At 54.4% G+C, this 19,438-nt stretch overlaps 1 protein-coding gene across 6 annotated transcripts in view; it reads left to right on the top strand.

Annotated features, from left to right (window-relative positions):
* Positions 1-19,438, top strand: part of dixdc1b (DIX domain containing 1b) — a 220,526-nt gene that overhangs the window by 183,090 nt on the left and 17,998 nt on the right. For 4 of the 6 annotated variants that reach the window (XM_073030172.1, XM_073030176.1, XM_073030170.1 and 1 more), the window contains 4 exons: positions 5,929-6,038; positions 14,677-14,831; positions 18,873-18,962; positions 19,076-19,129. In XM_073030172.1, coding sequence (XP_072886273.1) covers positions 5,929-6,038; positions 14,677-14,831; positions 18,873-18,962; positions 19,076-19,129 — 409 coding nt within the window. The remainder of the gene's footprint in view (positions 1-5,928; positions 6,039-14,676; positions 14,832-18,872; positions 18,963-19,075; positions 19,130-19,438) is intronic. The other 2 variants (XM_073030171.1, XM_073030175.1) reach the window with 2 other exon arrangements.

A 19,438-nucleotide genomic window follows, 5' to 3' on the forward strand; every position in this document is an offset into this window, starting at 1 on the left:
TATCTCTAAATAAATATTTATAAATAAACTGGATGATACTGAAAGTGACACATACAAAATGCTGGAGGAACTCGGCAGGTCAGGCAGCATCTGTGGAGAGGAATAAATAGTCAGCGTTTCAGGGCTGAGACCTCTCGTCAGGACTGGAGAGGAAAGGGACAAGGCACCGGAGTCAGAAGATGGGGGGAGGGGCACCGGAGTCAGAAGATGGGGGGAGGGGCACCGGAGTCAGAAGATGGGGGGAGGGAAAGGTGTGCAAGCTGGCCGGTGGAGGGGGTGAGACCGAGGGGGGAATGAATTGAGACACCAGGTGACGGGTGGGAAAGGTAAAGCGCTGGAGAGGAAGGAATCTGATAGGAGAGGAGAGTGGACTGTGGGTGAAAGGGAAGGAGGAGGGACACCAGGGGGAGGTGATGGGTGGGAAAGGTAAAAGGGCTGGAGAGGAAGGAATCTGATAGGAGAGGAGAGTGGACCGTGGGAGAAAGGGAAGGAGGAGGGACACCAGGGGGAGGTGATGGGTGGGAAAGGTAAAGGGCTGGAGAGGAAGGAATCTGATAGGAGAGGAGAGTGGACGTGGGAGAAAGGGAAGGAGGAGGGACACCAGGAGGAGGTGATGGGTGGGAAAGGTAAAGGGCTGGAGAGGAAGGAATCTGACAGGAGAGGAGAGTGGACCGTGGAGAAAGGGAAGGAGGAGGGACACCAGGGGGAGGTGATGGGTGGGACAGGTAAAGGGCTGGAGGGGAAGGAATCTGATAGGAGAGGAGTGTGGACCGTGGGAGAAAGGGAAGGAGGAGGGACACCAGGGGGAGGTGACGGGTGGGAAAGGTAAAGGGCTGGAGAGGAAGGAATCTGATAGGAGAGGAGAGTGGACCGTGGGAGAAAGGGAAGGAGGAGGGACACCAGGGGGAGGTGATGGGTGGGAAAGGTAAAGGGCTGGAGAGGAAGGAATCTGATAGGAGAGGAGAGTGGACCGTGGGAGAAAGGGAAGGAGGAGGGACACCAGGGGGAGGTGATGGGTGGGAAAGGTAAAGGGCTGGAGAGGAAGGAATCTGATAGGAGAGGAGAGTGGACCGTGGGAGAAAGGGAAGGAGGAGGGACACCAGGGGGAGCTGATGGGTAGGGAGGGTGAAGGGCTGGAGAGGAAGGAATCTGATAGGAGAGGAGAGTGGACCGTTGGAGAAAGGGAAGGAGGAGAGACACCAGGGGGAGGTGACGGGTGGGAGAGGTAAAGGGCTGGAGAGGAAGGAATCTGATAGGAGAGGAGAGTGGACCGTGGGAGAAAGGGAAGGAGGAGGGACACCAGGGGGAGGTGACGGGTGGGAGAGGTAAAGGGCTGGAGATGAAGGAATCTGATAGGAGAGGAGAGTGGACCGTGGGAGAAAGGGAAGGAGGAGGGACACCAGGGGGAGGTGACGGGTGGGAGAGGTAAAGGGCTGGAGATGAAGGAATCTGATAGGAGAGGAGTGTGGACTGTGGGAGAAAGGGAAGGAGGAGGGACACCAGGGGGAGGTGATGGGTGGGAAAGGTAAAGGGCTGGAGAGGAAGGAATCTGACAGGAGAGGAGAGTGGACCGTGGGAGAAAGGGAAGGAGGAGGGACACCAGGGGGAGGTGATGGGTGGGAAAGGTAAAGGGCTGGAGAGGAAGGAATCTGATAGGAGAGGAGAGTGGACCGTGGGAGAAAGGGAAGGAGGAGGGACACCAGGGGGAGGTGATGGGTGGGAAAGGTAAAGCGCTGGAGAGAATGGAATCTGATAGGAGAGGAGAGTGGACCGTGGGAGAAAGGGAAGGAGGAGGGACACCAGGGGGAGGTGATGGGTGGGAAATGTAAAGCGCTGGAGAGGAAGGAATCTGATTGGAGAGGAGAGTGGACCGTGGGAGAAAGGGAAGGAGGAGGGATACCAGGAGGAGGTGATGGGTGGGAAAGGTAAAGGGCTGGAGAGGAAGGAATCTGACAGGAGAGGAGAGTGGACCGTGGGCGAAAGGGAAGGAGGAGGGACACCAGGGGGAGGTGATGGGTGGGAAAGGTAAAGGGCTGGAGAGGAAGGAATCTGATTGGAGAGGAGAGTGGACCGTGGGAGAAAGGGAAGGAGGAGGGATACCAGGAGGAGGTGATGGGTGGGAAAGGTAAAGGGCTGGAGAGGAAGGAATCTGACAGGAGAGGAGAGTGGACCGTGGGAGAAAGGGAAGGAGGAGGGATACCAGGAGGAGGTGATGGGTGGGAAAGGTAAAGGGCTGGAGAGGAAGGAATCTGACAGGAGAGGAGAGTGGACCGTGGGAGAAAGGGAAGGAGGAGGGACACCAGGGGGAGGTGATGGGTGGGAAAGGTAAAGGGCTGGAGGGGAAGGAATCTGATAGGAGAGGAGTGTGGACCGTGGGAGAAAGGGAAGGAGGAGGGACACCAGGGGGAGGTGACGGGTGGGAGAGGTAAAGGGCTGGAGAGGAAGGAATCTGATAGGAGAGGAGAGTGGACCGTGGGAGAAAGGGAAGGAGGAGGGACACCAGGGGGAGGTGATGGGTGGGAAAGGTAAAGGGCTGGAGAGGAAGGAATCTGATAGGAGAGGAGAGTGGACCGTGGGAGAAAGGGAAGGAGGAGGGACACCAGGGGGAGGTGATGGGTGGGAAAGGTAAAGGGCTGGAGAGGAAGGAATCTGATAGGAGAGGAGAGTGGACCGTGGGAGAAAGGGAAGGAGGAGGGACACCAGGGGGAGGTGATGGGTGGGAAAGGTAAAGGGCTGGAGAGGAAGGAATCTGATAGGAGAGGAGAGTGGACCGTGGGAGAAAGGGAAGGAGGAGGGACACCAGGGGGAGGTGATGGGTGGGAAAGGTAAAGGGCTGGAGAGGAAGGAATCTGATAGGAGAGGAGAGTGGACCGTGGGAGAAAGGGAAGGAGGAGGGACACCAGGGGGAGCTGATGGGTAGGGTGGGTGAAGGGCTGGAGAGGAAGGAATCTGATAGGAGAGGAGAGTGGACCGTTGGAGAAAGGGAAGGAGGAGAGACACCAGGGCGAGGTGACGGGTGGGAGAGGTAAAGGGCTGGAGAGGAAGGAATCTGATAGGAGAGGAGAGTGGACCGTGGGAGAAAGGGAAGGAGGAGGGACACCAGGGGGAGGTGACGGGTGGGAGAGGTAAAGGGCTGGAGATGAAGGAATCTGATAGGAGAGGAGTGTGGACTGTGGGAGAAAGGGAAGGAGGAGGGACACCAGGGGGAGGTGATGGGTGGGAAAGGTAAAGGGCTGGAGAGGAAGGAATCTGACAGGAGAGGAGAGTGGACCGTGGGAGAAAGGGAAGGAGGAGGGACACCAGGGGGAGGTGATGGGTGTGAAAGGTAAAGGGCTGGAGAGGAAGGAGTCTGACAGGAGAGGAGAGTGGACCGTGGGAGAAAGGGAAGGAGGAGGGACACCAGGGGGAGGTGATGGGTGGGGAAGGTAAAGGGCTGGAGAGGAAGGAATCTGACAGGAGAGGAGAGTGGACCGTGGGAGAGAGGGAAGGAGGAGGGACACCAGGGGGAGGTGATGGGTGGGAAAGGTAAAGCGCTGGAGAGGATGGAATCTGATAGGAGAGGAGAGTGGACCGTGGGAGAAAGGGAAGGAGGAGGGACACCAGGGGGAGGTGACGGGTGGGTGAGGTAAAGGGCTGGAGAGGAAGGAATCTGATAGGAGAGGAGAGTGGACCGTGGGAGAAAGGGAAGGAGGAGGGACACCAGGGGGAGGTGATGGGTGGGAAAGGTAAAGCGCTGGAGAGGATGGAATCTGATAGGAGAGGAGAGTGGACCGTGGGAGAAAGGGAAGGAGGAGGGACACCAGGGGGAGGTGATGGGTGGGAAAGGTAAAGGGCTGGAGAGGAAGGAATCTGATAGGAGAGGAGAGTGGACCGTGGGAGAAAGGGAAGGAGGAGGGACACCAGGGGGAGGTGACGGGTGGGTGAGGTAAAGGGCTGGAGAGGAAGGAATCTGATTGGAGAGGAGAGTGGACCGTGGGAGAAAGGGAAGGAGGAGGGACACCAGGGGGAGGTGATGGGTGGGAAAGGTAAAGCGCTGGAGAGGATGGAATCTGATAGGAGAGGAGAGTGGACCGTGGGAGAAAGGGAAGGAGGAGGGACACCAGGGGGAGGTGATGGGTGGGAAAGGTAAAGGGCTGGAGAGGAAGGAATCTGATAGGAGAGGAGAGTGGACCGTGGGAGAAAGGGAAGGAGGAGGGACACCAGGGGGAGGTGACGTGTGGGTGAGGTAAAGGGCTGGAGAGGAAGGAATCTGATAGGAGAGGAGAGTGGACCGTGGGAGAAAGGGAAGGAGGAGGGACACCAGGGGGAGGTGATGGGTGGGAAAGGTAAAGCGCTGGAGAGGATGGAATCTGATAGGAGAGGAGAGTGGACCGTGGGAGAAAGGGAAGGAGGAGGGACACCAGGGGGAGGTGATGGGTGGGAAAGGTAAAGCACTGGAGAGGATGGAATCTGATAGGAGAGGAGAGTGGACCGTGGGAGAAAGGGAAGGAGGAGGGATACCAGGAGGAGGTGATGGGTGGGAAAGGTAAAGGGCTGGAGAGGAAGGAATCTGACAGGAGAGGAGAGTGGACCGTGGGAGAAAGGGAAGGAGGAGGGACACCAGGGGGAGGTGATGGGTGGGAAAGGTAAAGGGCTGGAGAGGAAGGAATCTGATTGGAGAGGAGAGTGGACCGTGGGGGAAAGGGAAGGAGGAGGGACACCAGGGGGAGGTGATGGGTAGGGAGGGTGAAGGGCTGGAGAGGAAGGAATCTGATAGGAGAGGAGAGTGGACCGTGGGAGAAAGGGAAGGAGGAGGGACACCAGGGGGAGGTGATGGGTGGGAGGGGTAAAGGGCTGGAGAGGAAGGAATCTGACAGGAGAGGAGAGTGGACCGTGGGAGAAAGGGAAGGAGGAGGGACACCAGGGGGAGGTGACGGGTGGGAAAGGTAAAGGGCTGGAGAGGAAGGAATCTGATAGGAGAGGAGAGTGGACCGTGGGAGAAAGGGAAGGAGGAGAGATACCAGGAGGAGGTGATGGGTGGGAAAGGTAAAGGGCTGGAGAGGAAGGAATCTGACAGGAGAGGAGAGTGGACCGTGGGAGAAAGGGAAGGAGGAGAGACACCAGGGGGAGGTGATGGGTGGGGAAGGTAAAGGGCTGGAGAGGAAGGAATCTGATAGGAGAGGAGAGTGGACCGTGGGAGAAAGGGAAGGAGGAGAGACACCAGGGGGAGGTGATGGGTGGGGAAGGTAAAGGGCTGGAGAGGAAGGAATCTGATAGGAGAGGAGAGTGGACCGTGGGAGAAAGGGAAGGAGGAGGGACACCAGGGGGAGGTGATGGGTGTGAAAGGTAAAGGGCTGGAGAGGAAGGAGTCTGACAGGAGAGGAGAGTGGACCGTGGGACAAAGGGAAGGAGGAGGGACACCAGGGGGAGGTGATGGGTGGGGAAGGTAAAGGGCTGGAGAGGAAGGAATCTGACAGGAGAGGAGAGTGGACCGTGGGAGAGAGGGAAGGAGGAGGAACACCGGGGGGGGAGGTGAGGGGCAGCTGAGGAGAAGGGTTAAAATGAGAGCTAGAATAGGGAACGGAAGAAAGGGGAGGAGATACAATTACCAGAAGCTGGAGAAATCGATGATCATGCCATCAGGTTGGGGGCTACCCGGATGGAATATGAGGTGTTGCTCCCCCACCCTGAGAGCGGCCTCACTGTGGCAGGGCAGGAGGGTCCGGTCCGACACGTCGGAATGGGGGAGTGGGGTTGAAATGGTTGACCACCGGGACCCCCCCACCCCCCCCCCCCCCCCGCTCGCTGCGGACGGGGAGGGCGGCGGTGCCCGGCGTTGGAATGTCGCCGCGCGCGTCGCCCGGTGAGGTTTGCGGCCCGATCGCTCCAGCTGCTTTCACTCCCACGCTAAATCCGCGGCCGTGACTAAAAGGGCCTCGTCTTTTCCAGCGTCGGCTCCACGAGTCCGACAAACAGCGCCAAGCTGGAATCCGTCAGCAGCCAGCTGGACGAAGGGTTGGATTTGTCGTCCCAGAAGGAGGAATGGGAATTCAGGCCCGGTAAGACGAACTTTACCTATCCTGCACTTGCTATCCAGCACCGGTTCTGTCCCCGTGTGTGGGGTGGGGGGGGGATTGCTACGTGGGTGGTGTCGATCCGCATGCTGAAACGCCCTGTCCACCCTCTCCAGCATATGTTCCTTCATAGAAGCATAGAATAGAACAGCCCAGTACAGGCCCTTCAGCCCACAATGTTGTGCCAACCCTCAAACCCTGCCTCCCATTTAACCCCCCCACCTTAAATTTCTCCATATACCTGTCTAGTGGTCTCTTAAACTTCACTAGTGTATCTGCCTCCACCACTGACTCAGGCAGTGCATTCCACGCACCAACCACTCTGAGTGAAAAACCTTCCTCTAATATCTCCCTTGAACTTCCCTCCCCTCACCTTAAAGCCACGTCCTCTTGTACTGAGCAGTGGTGCCCTGGGGAAGAGGCGCTGGCTGTCCACTCTGTCTATTCCTCTTAATATCTTGTACACCTCTATCATGTCTCCTCTCATCCTCCTTCTCTCCAGAGAGTAAAGCCCTAGCTCCCTTAATCTCTGATCATAATCCATACCCTCTAAACCAGGCAGCATTCTGGTAAATCTCCTCTGTACCCTTTCCAATGCTTCCACATCCTTCCTATAGTGAGGCGACCAGAACTGGACACAGTACTCCAAGTGTGGCCTAACCAGAGTTTTATAGAGCTGCATCATTACCTCCCGACTCTTAAACTCTATCCCTCGATTTATGAAAGCTAACACCCCATAAGCTTTCTGAACTACCCTGTCTACCTTCGATTCGACCGAGCCAAGGATCACATACAAATAGCATCGGTGTTTACAAAGGGCTCGCAGGACGAACGGACGGGCGCCCCCCCACCACCCCACCCCTGAGATGAGTGGAAGTGCAGGCGACATTAAAAAGAGGACGGTGGTTAGGTGTGGCGGCCGAATTTCGTGACCCCCCCCCCGCAGAGGCTGAAGTGATGCGGGGGCGACTGTCCGGTGATCAGCTGGATGTCAGTGTGGGCACATCACCGTGCTGGCAGCTTCTTATGAAATACGTGGCTTAATCTTGCGTCAGACCGTGTTCCCTCTCCCAGGGAGCTGTGGACTTCGACCCCTCACCACTCACGGCAGACCTCTGATCCCTCTGTGTCTGGCCCCCTTCCTGACACTGGTCAGGATTACAACCGAATTGAACTGACTAAATTAGTTCCAACCTTCACATACACGAGGAGTAAAAGTCTTTAGTGTGCAATCTGCAATTTTAATAAATAGTACATACAACAGGACAGTCAGTATGACACAGAAATACAGTTGTGTCCGTGTGAGTTCATCAGTCTGATGGCCTGGTGGGAGAAGCTGTCCCGGAGCCTGTCGGTCCTGGCTTTTATGCTGCAGGACCGTTTCCCGGACGGGAGCAGCTGGAACAGTTTGTGTTTGGGGTGACTCGGGTCCCCAGTGATCCTTCGGGCCCTTTTTACACACCCGTCTCTGTAAATGTCCTGAATAGCGGGGAGTTCACAACTACAGATGCGCCGGGCTGTCCGCACCACTCTCTGCGACTGAGGGAGGTACAGTTCCCGTACCGGGCAGTGATGCAGCCGGTCAGGATGCTCTCAATCGTGCCCCTGTAGAAAGTCCTGAGGATTTGGAGGCCCCCACACCAAACTTCCTCAACCGTCTGAGGTGAAAGAGACGCTGTTGTGCCTTTCTCACCGCACAGCCGGTGTGTACAGACCACGTGAGATCCTCGGTGATGTGGATGCCGAGGAACTTGAAGCATCTGACCACAAGACGTAGAAGTGGAACCAGGCCATTCGGGCCATCGAGTCCATGGCTGATTTATTATCCCTCTCTACCTGATCCTCTTACCTTCTCCCCGTAACCTTTGACGCCCTGACTCATCAAGAACCTGTCAATGTCCACTTTAAACGCACCCAATGGGTTGGCCTCCACACCAATGAATTCCCCACCCCCTGGCTAAAAGAAATTCCTGCTCATCTCCGTTCTAAAGCAACGTTCCTCTATTCTGAGGCTGTGTCCTCTGGTCCGAGACTCCCCCACTATAGGAAACATCCTCTCTACATCCACTCTATCTGTGTCCTCTGGTCCTAGACTCCCCCACTATAGGAAACATCCTCTCTACATCCACTCTATCTGTGTCCTCTGGTCCCAGACTCCCCCACTATAGGAAACATCCTCTCTACATCCACTCCATCTGTGTCCTCTGGACCTAGACTCCCCCACCATAGGAAACATCCACTCCACATCCACTCTATCTGTGTCCTCTGGTCCTAGATTCCCCCACTATAGGAAACATCCTCTCCACATCCACTCTATCTGTGCCCTCTGGTCCTAGACTCCCCCACTATAGGAAACATCCTCTCTACATCCACTCCATCTGTGTCCTCTGGACCTAGACTCCCCCACCATAGGAAACATCCACTCCACATCCACTCTATCTGTGTCCTCTGGTCCTAGATTCCCCCACTATAGGAAACATCCTCTCCACATCCATTCTATCTGTGTCCTCTGGTCCGAGACTCCCCCGCTATAGGAAACATCCTCTCCACACCCACTCTATCTGTGTCCTCTGGTCCGAGACTCCCCCGCTATAGAAAACATCCTCTCCACATCCACTCTATCTGTGTCCACTGGTCCTAGACTCCCCCACTATAGGAAACATTCTCTCCACACCCACTCTATCCGTGTCCTCTGGTCCTAGACTCCCCCACTATAGGAAACATCCTCTCCACACCAACTCTATCTGTGTCCTCTGCTCCTAGACTCCCCCACTATAGGAAACATCCTCTCCACATCCACTCTATCTGTGTCCTCTGGTCCTAGACTCCCCCACTATAGGAAACATCCTCTCCACATCCACTCTATCTGTGTCCTCTGGTCCTAGACTCCCCCACTATAGGAAACATCCTCTCCACACCCACTCTATCTGTGTCCTCTGGTCCTAGACTCCCCCACTATAGGAAACATCCTCTCCACACCCACTCTATCTGTGCCCTCTGGTCCTAGACTCCCCTACTATAGGAAACATCCTCTCCACACCCACTCTATCTGTGTCCTCTGGTCCTAGACTCCCCCACTATAGGAAACATCCTCTCCACACCCACTCTATCTGTGTCCTCTGGTCCTAGACTCCCCCACTATAGGAAACATCCTCTCCACATCCACTCTATCTGTGCCCTCTGGTCCTAGACTCCCCCACTATAGGAAACATCCTCTCCACATCCACTCTATCTGTGTCCTCTGGTCCTAGATTCCCCCACTATAGGAAACATCCTCTCCACACCCACTCTATCTGTGCCCTCTGGTCCTAGACTCCCCCACTATAGGAAACATCCTCTCCACACCCACTCTATCTGTGTCCTCTGGTCTGAGACTCCCCCACTATAGGAAACATCCTCTCCACATCCACTCTATCTGTGTCCTCTGGTCCTAGACTCCCCCACTACAGGAAACATCCTCTCCACATCCACTCTATCTGTGTCCTCTGGTCCTAGACTCCCCCACTATAGGAAACATCCTCTCCACATCCACTCTATCTGTGTCCTCTGGTCCTAGACTCCCCCACTATAGGAAACATCCTCTCCACACCCACTCTATCTGTGTCCTCTGGTCCTAGACTCCCCCACTATAGGAAACATCCTCTCCACATCCACTCTATCTGTGTCCTCTGGTCCTAGACTCCCCCACTACAGGAAACATCCTCTCCACACCCACTCTATCTGTGTCCTCTGGTCCTAGACTCCCCCACTACAGGAAGCATCCTCTCCACACCCACTCTATCTGTGTCCTCTGGTCCTAGACTCCCCCACTATAGGAAACATCCTCTCCACACCCACTCTATCTGTGTCCTCTGGTCCTAGACTCCCCCACTATAGGAAACATCCTCTCCACATCCACTCTATCTGTGCCTTCAGTGTGTGTCTTCAGGCTCCTGTACCTCCTCCCTGATGGCAGAGGGGAAGAAGCTGTTCCTGAATCGCTGAGTGTGTGTCTTCAGGCTCCTGTACCTGAACTTTTTTTAAAGCTATTATTAATGCTTTTGAGTTAGTGATTTAGATGCATATCATATTATTACTGAGTTAAGTATTGTATGTAATGAGTTTTTGCTACAACAAGTGTATGGGACATTGGAAAAAATGTTGAATTTCCCCATGGGGATGAATAAAGTATCTATCTATCTATCTATCTATCTATCCTCCCTGATGGCGGAGGGGAAGAAGCTGTTCCTGAATCGCTGAGTGTGTGTCTTCAGGCTCCTGTACCTCCTCCCTGATGGTAACAGTGAGAAAAGGGCATTCCCTGAGTGCTGGGGGTCCTTAATAATGGAAGCTGCCTTTCTGAGACACCGCTCCCTGAAGATGTCCTGTGTACTCTGTAGGCTAGTACCCAAGATGGAGCTAACTAGATTTACAACCCTCTGCAGCTTCTTTCGGTCCTGTGCAGTAGCCCCTCCATACCAGACAGTGATGCAACCTGTCAGATTTCTCTCCACGGTACAACTAGAGAAGTTCTTGAGTGTATTTGTTGACATACCAAGTCTCTTCAAAACTCCTAATAAAGTATAGCCACTGTCTTGCCTTCTTTATGACTGCATCGAAATGTTGGGACCAGATTAGATCCTCAGAGATCTTGACACCCAGGAACTTGAAGCTTTCGACCCACAATGTGTTTCCGAACCTTTAACCTACTCCAAGAGTGTTCTTGGGGGTGGGGCGGGGGGCAGCCCGCAACTTCCAGCACCCGCGTAGCAGGCCCACAACTTAACTAACCATAACCGGTATGTCTTTGGAATGGGCTGGCGGGGGAATCGGGAGGGCCCGGAGGGAACCCAGGCGCTCACGGGGCGAGCGTGCGATCTCATCGCCGACGGTAGCGGCGGGAATCGAACCCCACACCCAGAGCTGGCGCTGCAGTAGCATTGCGCTAGCGGCCCCAGTCCTAGCCACCCTCACCGGGAGGTTAAGCTGGGGCGGCAAACGGCGGCCCTGCCGGTGACGTCCGCGTCCCGTGAGTGATGGGGGAGAGTCCAGAGGGGGCTCACGGGGTTGATCCCGGGAACGAAGGGGTTAACGTAGGAGGTGCGTTTGGCAGCTTTGGGCCTGTACTGGCTGGAATGTAGAATAATGTGCGAGGAAATCTACCGAATGTTGAAAGGACGAGGTGGGGTGGATGTGGAGAGGATGTTCCCTATGGTGGGGGTATCCAGAGCTAGAGGGCCCAGCCTCAACATTGAGGGGCGACCTTTCAGAGTAGAGGTAGGGAGGAATTTTTATTTTAGCCGGAGAGTTGTGAATCTGCGGAATGTTCTGCCACGTCCGTGGGTATATTTAAGGTCGGAAGTTGATCGTTTCCTGATCGGCCGGGGCATCAAAGGATCCGGCGAGAAGGCAGGTGTACGGGGCTGAGCGGGATCCGGGATCAGCCGTGCTAGAATGGGCGGAGCAGACTCAATGGGCCGAATGGCCTCATTCTGCTGCTACGTCCTACGAATTTTAGAGTCAGCCTCACAAACAAGAATGGCATAAATGCTGAGGAGCGATTGGCCACCCACGCTCATTGCCTCCTGACTGGGGTTATCCTCCCAGTGACTCGATCCCCGAGCCCGGTGACCGAGTCCGGCGCAGTCGGTGAGCTGCCGTGCCAAGTCCGGATCCTTCCGCACCACAGGATGACGTCCCCAGCACCGTGCCGTACGCTAGGCTGACCCGGCTGTCATCGGGGACTTTGGAAGTGCGTTTAATATCAATGCAGCCCTGAGATTAGACCGCTTGCAGGCAGCCACAAAACAACGAGACCCGTTAGAGCTTGTTTACCAGGAAAACTGTGATCGACAAAGGAGTTCTGTTTGTCTCTTTTTTCAGGTAGTCAACGAGCTTCACCAGCGCCCTCTTAACCCTCCTCCACCCGTTGGAGATATTTATCAGGAGCGCTGTATACGCAGGGCCCTTAGCATCGTCACTGATCCATCCTCTCATTTCTTTGACACAACCCCCCGACCCTCCTGCAGGAGGTACCGTAGCATTAGGACAAGGACTGTCAGGATGGGAAACCACTTCTAACCCCCCCCCCGGCCCTGAGACGACTGAACTCCCTGACACCACCCGGGTCTCATCACTTATCAAACGCCAATAGCGTTATACAGTTATACAGAGAGGGATAATAAATCAGCCATGGACTCGATAGCCCGAATGGCCTGGTTCCATTTCTACGTCTTGTGGTCAGATGCTTTAAGTTCCTCGGCATCCACATCACCGAGGATCTCACGCGGTCCGTACACACCGGCTGTGTGGTGAGAAAGGCACAACAGCGTCTCTTTCACCTCAGACGGTTGAGGAAGTTTGGTGTGGGGGCCCCCCAAATCCTCAGGACTTTCTACAGGGGCACGATTGAGAGCATCCTGACCGGCTGCATCACTGCCCGGTACGGGAACTGAACCTCCCTCAATCGCAGGGGCACGACTGAGAGCATCCTGACTGGCTGCATCACCGCCCGGTACGGGAACTGTACCTCCCTCCATCGCAGGGGCACGACTGAGAGCATCCTGACTGGCTGCATCACCGCCCGGTACGGGAACTGTACCTCCCTCCATCGCAGGGGCACGACTGAGAGCATCCTGACTGGCTGCATCACCGCCCGGTACGGGAACTGTACCTCCCTCAATCGCAGGACTCTGCAGAGAGTGGTGCGGACAGCCCGGCGCATCTGTAGTTGTGAACTCCCCATGATTCAGGACATTTACAGAGACGGGTGTGTAAATAGGGCCCGAAGGATCACTGGGGACCTGAGTCACCCCGACCACAAACTGTTCCAGCTGCTCCCACCCGGGAAACGGTCCCGCAGCATAAAAGCCAGGACCGACAGGCTCCGGGACAGCTTCTCCCACCAGGCCATCAGACTGATTAACTCACACTGACACAACTGTATTTCTATGTCATATTGAATGTCCCGTTGTACATACTACTTATTAGGAACTACTATAATTGCACATTTGAAGTGAAGCGTAACAACGATTTTTATTCCTCGTGTATGAGAAGGATGTAGGGAATAAAGTCAATTCGACGTCTGAGGGCCTGGGAGTCCGGGGCCGAGGACTAGACGCCCGGACGTGGCCTGCCCTGGGGTTGGGGGCGCGAGCGTGAGAAAGGGGCTTGTTTTGCTGTTTGTTCCCTTGTTTTTGTCATCGAAAGCCTCGAATACTGTATCCGGTGCTCCCGATGTGGCCATTTATACATTGGGGAGACCCGCCGCAGACTGGGAGACCATTTCGCCGAACACCGGCGCTCAGTCCTCCAGCAGTGGCGGGATCTCCCTGTGGCCACACACTTCAATTCCACAGACCACTCCGACTCCGACATGTCTGTCCATGGCCTCCTCTACCGTCAAGATGAGGCCACACGCAGGTCGATGGAGCAATACCTTATCTCCCGCCTAGTTAGCCTCCTTCCTGCCAGCATGAACATCCAACTCACTGACCTCCGATGATACCCCTGCCCCCCCCCTTACCCCATCCCAATCTATAATTTCAGTCTGGTTCTCTTTCTCTCTCTTTCCCCCCTCACTATAATCTCCCCCCAGCCCTACCTTTCTTTCTCTTTTATTTCCCATAGTTCTCCACCTTCCCCCTAGCCCATTTCCCTCCAGCCTATCACTTCCCAGCTCTCTACTTCATCCCTCCCCCCACTTCTTATCCCCCCTTGACCATCCCATGTTACTTCACTCCTGATGAAGGGTTTCGGCCTGAAACGTCGTCACTACCTCCTCCCATAGATGCTGTCTGGCCTGCTGAGTTCCGCCAGCATCTTGTGTTTTTATTGAATAACTCCCCCTGCTTGCTTTGGTAACTTCTGAATGGCGCTGGCCCTTTGGGAGAGTGAAGAGGAAATTACTCCTCCTCATACTCCTCATCACACTCTACAGGGGTTGTATTGAGAGCATCCTGAGTAGCCGCATTACTGCCTGGTTCGGGAATCGCACCGTCTCGGATTGCAAGACCCTGCAGCGGATAGTGAGGTCAGCTGAGAAGATCATCGGGGTCTCTCTTCCCGCCGTCACGGACATTTACACCACACCCTGCATCCGCAAAGCAAACAGCATTTTGAAGGACCCCACGCACCCCTCATACAAACTCTTCTCCCCCCTGCCGTCTGGGAAAAGGCACCGAAGCATTCGGGCTCTCACGACCAGACTGTGTAACAGTTTCTTCCCCCAGGCTATCAGACTCCTCAATACCCAGAGCCTGGACTGACACCTTACTGCCCTATTGTCCTGTTTATCATTTATTGTAATGCCTGCACTGTTTTGTGCACTTTATGCAGTCCTGGGTAGGTCTGTAGTCTAGTGTAGTTTTTTTTCTGTGTTTTTTACATAGTTTAGTCTAGTTTTTGTACTGTGTCATGTAACACCATGGTCCTGAAAAACGTTGTCTCGTTTTTACTGTGCACCGTACCAGCAGTTATGGTCGAAATGACAATAACAGTGACTTGACTTGACTTGACTCAGTGCGCAACATTTTCATTTTAGGAAAGGACAGAAAAGTACTTTTAAAGAACGGCGTTCCGGGAGAGCAAATGCTGAGGACTGGCAAACGAGGGTCCGTGTTTTGATTGTTGTGTGTTCCTCCAGTAGAAGACGCCATCGAGTCCCAGTGGATGCCTACAAGCTGTGGGAAGCCTTTCCTGAACGACAGTCAGTCCCTTTGGGAGGACCAGTTACTGGACCAGCAGGACCAGCTGGGGAAGGAGATGGAGGAAGCCAGGAAGATGATTTCCATCCTACAGGTACGAAGATCCTGCTGGGGAGGCACGTTGCCCCGCTGACTGGTAATTAATTTCTACTTACGAAGACGGGAGTGATTTTTAAAGTCAGGAATGTCAGCGCCTTGAGGTGCTACCTGATCTGCAAATGGTAAGAGTTGTCAAAGCATCTTTTGTGTCTGTGAAGTTAAATTTGCTGGGCACCACAGTCGCCTTGAGGTTAGCACAACATTATTACAGCTCGGGGGGGGGGGGGGCGTCAGAGTTCAGAGTCCGTTTCCGGCCTCCTCTGTAAGGGGTCCCTGTGTGGGATGCCTGGGTTTCCCTCCGGGTGTTCCGGTTTCCTCCCACAGTCCAGAGACGGACCGGGCCAGTTAACAGGTCAACACCAGGAAATCTGCAGATGCTGGGAATTCAGGCAACACACACACAAAATGCCGGTGGAACACAGCAGGCCAGGCAGCGTCTATAGGGAGAAGCTCTGTCGACGTTTCGGGCCGAGACCCTTCGTCAGGACTCAAAACAGGTTCAATACCGCCCCCTGCTGACCGGGAGGATTCAGGAGAGTGGTCCCAACATCTAAAACAGGTTCAATACCGCCCCCTGCTGACCGGGAGGATTCAGGAGAGTGGTCCCAACATCTAAAACAGGTTCAATACCGCCCCCTGCTGACCGGGAGTGTGAGGAGAGTGGTCCCAACATCTAAAACAGGTTCAATACCGCCCCCTGCTGACCGGGAGGATTCAGGAGAGTGGTCCCAACATCTAAAACAGGTTCAATACCGCCCCCTGCTGACCGGGAGTGTGAGGAGAGTGGTCCCAACATCTAAAACAGGTTCAATACCGCCCCCTGCTGACCGGGAGGATTCAGGAGAGTGGTCCCAACATCTAAAACAGGTTCAATACCGCCCCCTGCTGACCGGGAGGATTCAGGAGAGTGGCCCCAATGAATATCCAATGACACACACAAAATGCCGGTGGAACACAGCAGGCCAGGCAGCGTCTATAGGGAGAAGCTCTGTCGACGTTTCGGGCCGAGACCCTTCGTCAGGACTCAAAACAGGTTCAATACCGCCCCCTGCTGACCGGGAGGATTCAGGAGAGTGGTCCCAACATCTAAAACAGGTTCAATACCGCCCCCTGCTGACCGGGAGTGTGAGGAGAGTGGTCCCAACATCTAAAACAGGTTCAATACCGCCCCCTGCTGACCGGGAGGATTCAGGAGAGTGGTCCCAACATCTAAAACAGGTTCAATACCGCCCCCTGCTGACCGGGAGGATTCAGGAGAGTGGCCCCAATGAATATCCAATGACACACACAAAATGCCGGTGGAACACAGCAGGCCAGGCAGCGTCTATAGGGAGAAGCTCTGTCGACGTTTCGGGCCGAGACCCTCCATCGGTTAATAGGTGATTGTGAATTGTCCTGAGATGAGGTTAGGGTAAAAGCAGGATTGTCGGGGGGGTGGGGAGTCGGGTTTGCTGGGGAGGGGGAAACGGCCTATTTCACACTGTATCGCTAAATAAATAAAATAAGCACAAAAATAAATTATTACCCTCCAGTTACCAGGCACTCATTAATTCTGGGGCTTTGTGTGACACTGGATAGCGGCACTTAAAATTAAAAGTACATCTAGATTAGCTTTATTTAACTCTAAAGATCGAAGTTCGAAGTGATTTTATTACACAGATGTCGCCGTATACAACCCCAAGTCTCGATTTCTTGCGGGCATTCACAGTAAATACAAGGCCACAACATAGGCTCGATGACAGGCCGCCTGCTACAGGGCGGACAAGCTACCGGTGTGCCGGGGCAATGGACTGAGCGAGTACAACAGAAGATCAATAATAACAATAAATAGACGTCGAGAACGTGAGATGAAGAGTCTTTGAAAGTGAGTCCATGGGTTGAGGGAACAGTTCAGTGTTGGGGTGAGTGAAGTTATCCCCTCTGATTCAGGAGCCTGATGGTTGAGGGGTAATAACTGTACCTGAACCTGGTGGTGTGGGTCCTGAGGCTCCTGTACCTCCTTCCTGATGGTTGAGGGGTAATAACTGTCCCTGAACCTGGTGGTGTGGGTCCTGAGGTTCCTGTTCCTCCTTCCTGATGGTTGAGGGGTAATAACTGTTCCTAAACCTGGTGGTGTGGGTCCTGAGGCTCCTGTACCTCCTTCCTGATGGTTGAGGGGTAATAACTGTTCCTGAACCTGGTGGTGTGGGTCCTGAGGCTCCTGTACCTCCTTCCTGATGGTTGAGGGGTAATAACTGTTCCTGAACCTGGTGGTGTGGGTCCTGAGACTCCTGTACCTCCTTCCTGATGGTTGAGGGGTGATAACTGTTCCTGAACTTTTCAGCGTGGTTAAAGGGTATTAAACTTTTGAGGTGATCGAGCATGTACTTTGGACAAGTCGATTTTCCTGATATTCCCTCAACCAGCAGGGTTTTGAACTGGTGGGGATAACCTCACTCAGCTTGACTTACCCACCATGGAACCGTTCCCATAACCTCGGGATTCGTCATCTCAGCTTCTCGAGATTCATTGCTTAGTTATCATTTTTTTTTGGTGTTTGCAGAGTTTGTTGCCTCTCGGATGTTGCTTGTCTACCCGTCCCGTTGTGTGCATCCTCCCACTGATTCCCCCTCGGAGTACTGTGCTCAGTTCTGGTCGCCTCACTACAGGAAGGGTGCAGAGGAGATCTACTTTTCGTTATTTTTTATTAACGACCTGGATGTGGGGGGTAGAAGGGTGGGTTGGCAAGTTTGCAGGCAACACAAAGGTGGGTGGTGTTGTGGATAGTGTGGAGGATTGTCGAAGATTGCAGAGAGGCATTGATAGGATGCAGAAGTGGGCTGAGAAGTGGCAGATGGAGTTCAACCTGGAGAAGTGTGAGGTGGTACACTTTGGAAGGACAAACTCCAAGGCAGAGTACAAAGTAAATGGCAGGATACCTGGGAGTGTGGAGGAGCAGAGGGATCTGGGGGTACATGTCCACAGATCCCTGAAAGTTGCCTCACAGGTAGATAGGGTAGTTAAGAAAGCTTATGGGGTGTTAGCTTTCATAAGTTGAGGGATAGAGTTTAAGAGACGCGATGTAATGATGCAGCTCTATAAAACTCTGGTTAGGCCACACTTGGAGTACTGTGTCCAGTTCTGGTCGCCTCACTATAGGAAGGATGTGGAAGCATTGGAAAGGGTACGGAGGAGATTTACCAGGATGCTGCCTGGTTTAGAGAGTATGGATTATGATCAGAGATTAAGGGAGCTAGGGCTTTACTCTTTGGAGCGACGGAGGATGAGAGGAGACATGATAGAGGTGTACAAGATGATGAGGGGCATTGATCATGTGGATAGTCAGGGGCTTTTTCCCCAGGGCTGAATTGAGGGGGCACAGATTTAAGGTGCTGGGGAGTAGGTACAGAGGAGATGTCAGGGGTGAGTTTTTTACTCAGAGAGTGGTGAGTGCGTGGAATGGGCTGCCGGCGACGGTGGTGGAGGCGGATACGATAGGGTCTTTTAAGAGACTCCTGGATAGGTGTGTGGAGCTTAGAAAAATAGAGGGGCTGTGCGGTAGGGAAACCCTAGGCAGTTTCTAGAGTAGGTTACACGGTCGGCACAACATTGTGGGCCGAAGGGCCTGCAACGTGCTGCAGATTTTCTGTGTCTCCACGTTTTATGCCTTTCAATCCATAAACAAAATCGGAGGTACGGTGTGTGATTTTTCAATCTTCCTTCTGAATATTCACAGTCACGCAGATGACAAAAAAAAGGCATTTGAAGTGCCCCGCAGTTTTCGGGCCGCGTAAAAGTGCCCTGCTTCGAGCAAAGGTTGGTCGGCGCGGCTGTGAGAATGTAGAGGGAGGGTCGATGTTGATAAATCTGCAGTGTCAGAAATGCTCCCTTTCTGTCCCACACAATAGTTGCAGCTGAAGTTCCTGCCCCCCATCGGTGTCAGCCCAGGCCGTAATTGTGTGTAATCACTGCTGTAATCTAATCCTGGCGAACCTTGTCCCGCCGGGTACGCCTGTCATGTGAAACCCTGTTGATTTCCGCCGCCTCTCGTTGCCAGGGGCTGCTGCTGAACGGCTCGCTCCCCGAGGACGAGCAGGAAGGGTCGTTCCCGCTCAGCGAGCAGGGGGCCTGCACCGAGGAGCAGCTGGTAGGTGTTACCCCGGTAACCGGCCGCGCGCAGCGCGGAGCGCCGGGCCCCGCGCCACCTTCCCTCGCGGGGCTTCGACAGGCGTTTGACGGTCCGTTTCTCGCCCTGACCAGGTCATCATAAAGAGCCGCCTGGATCTCAGCATGGACGAGTGCCAGGAGCTGAAGGTACGGAGCGGTGTTAACTGTTGTGCTGCCTCAGAAATGGTTGAGGTTGTCTGCTTGATTTAATTTAACTCCGAGAGATGGCGTAGAACAGGCCCGACCGGCCCCGTGACCCGTGCACCCAGCCTAGATTTAACCCCAGCTTGTTCACAGGACAACCGACAACGACCAGTAAATCGGAGAATTGGAGAGAACCCGGGGGAGGGCCTTTGAACTCCGAGCTCGGACGCCCCGGGCCGTAATAGCACCAGGCTGACGGCCTCGCTCCCCTGTCGGCGCCGGCGTCGTACGACGGGCTGACGCTCCCGTTCA

This window comes from Hemitrygon akajei, chromosome 26, assembly GCF_048418815.1.
Source record: "Hemitrygon akajei chromosome 26, sHemAka1.3, whole genome shotgun sequence".
NCBI lineage: Eukaryota > Metazoa > Chordata > Chondrichthyes > Myliobatiformes > Dasyatidae > Hemitrygon > Hemitrygon akajei.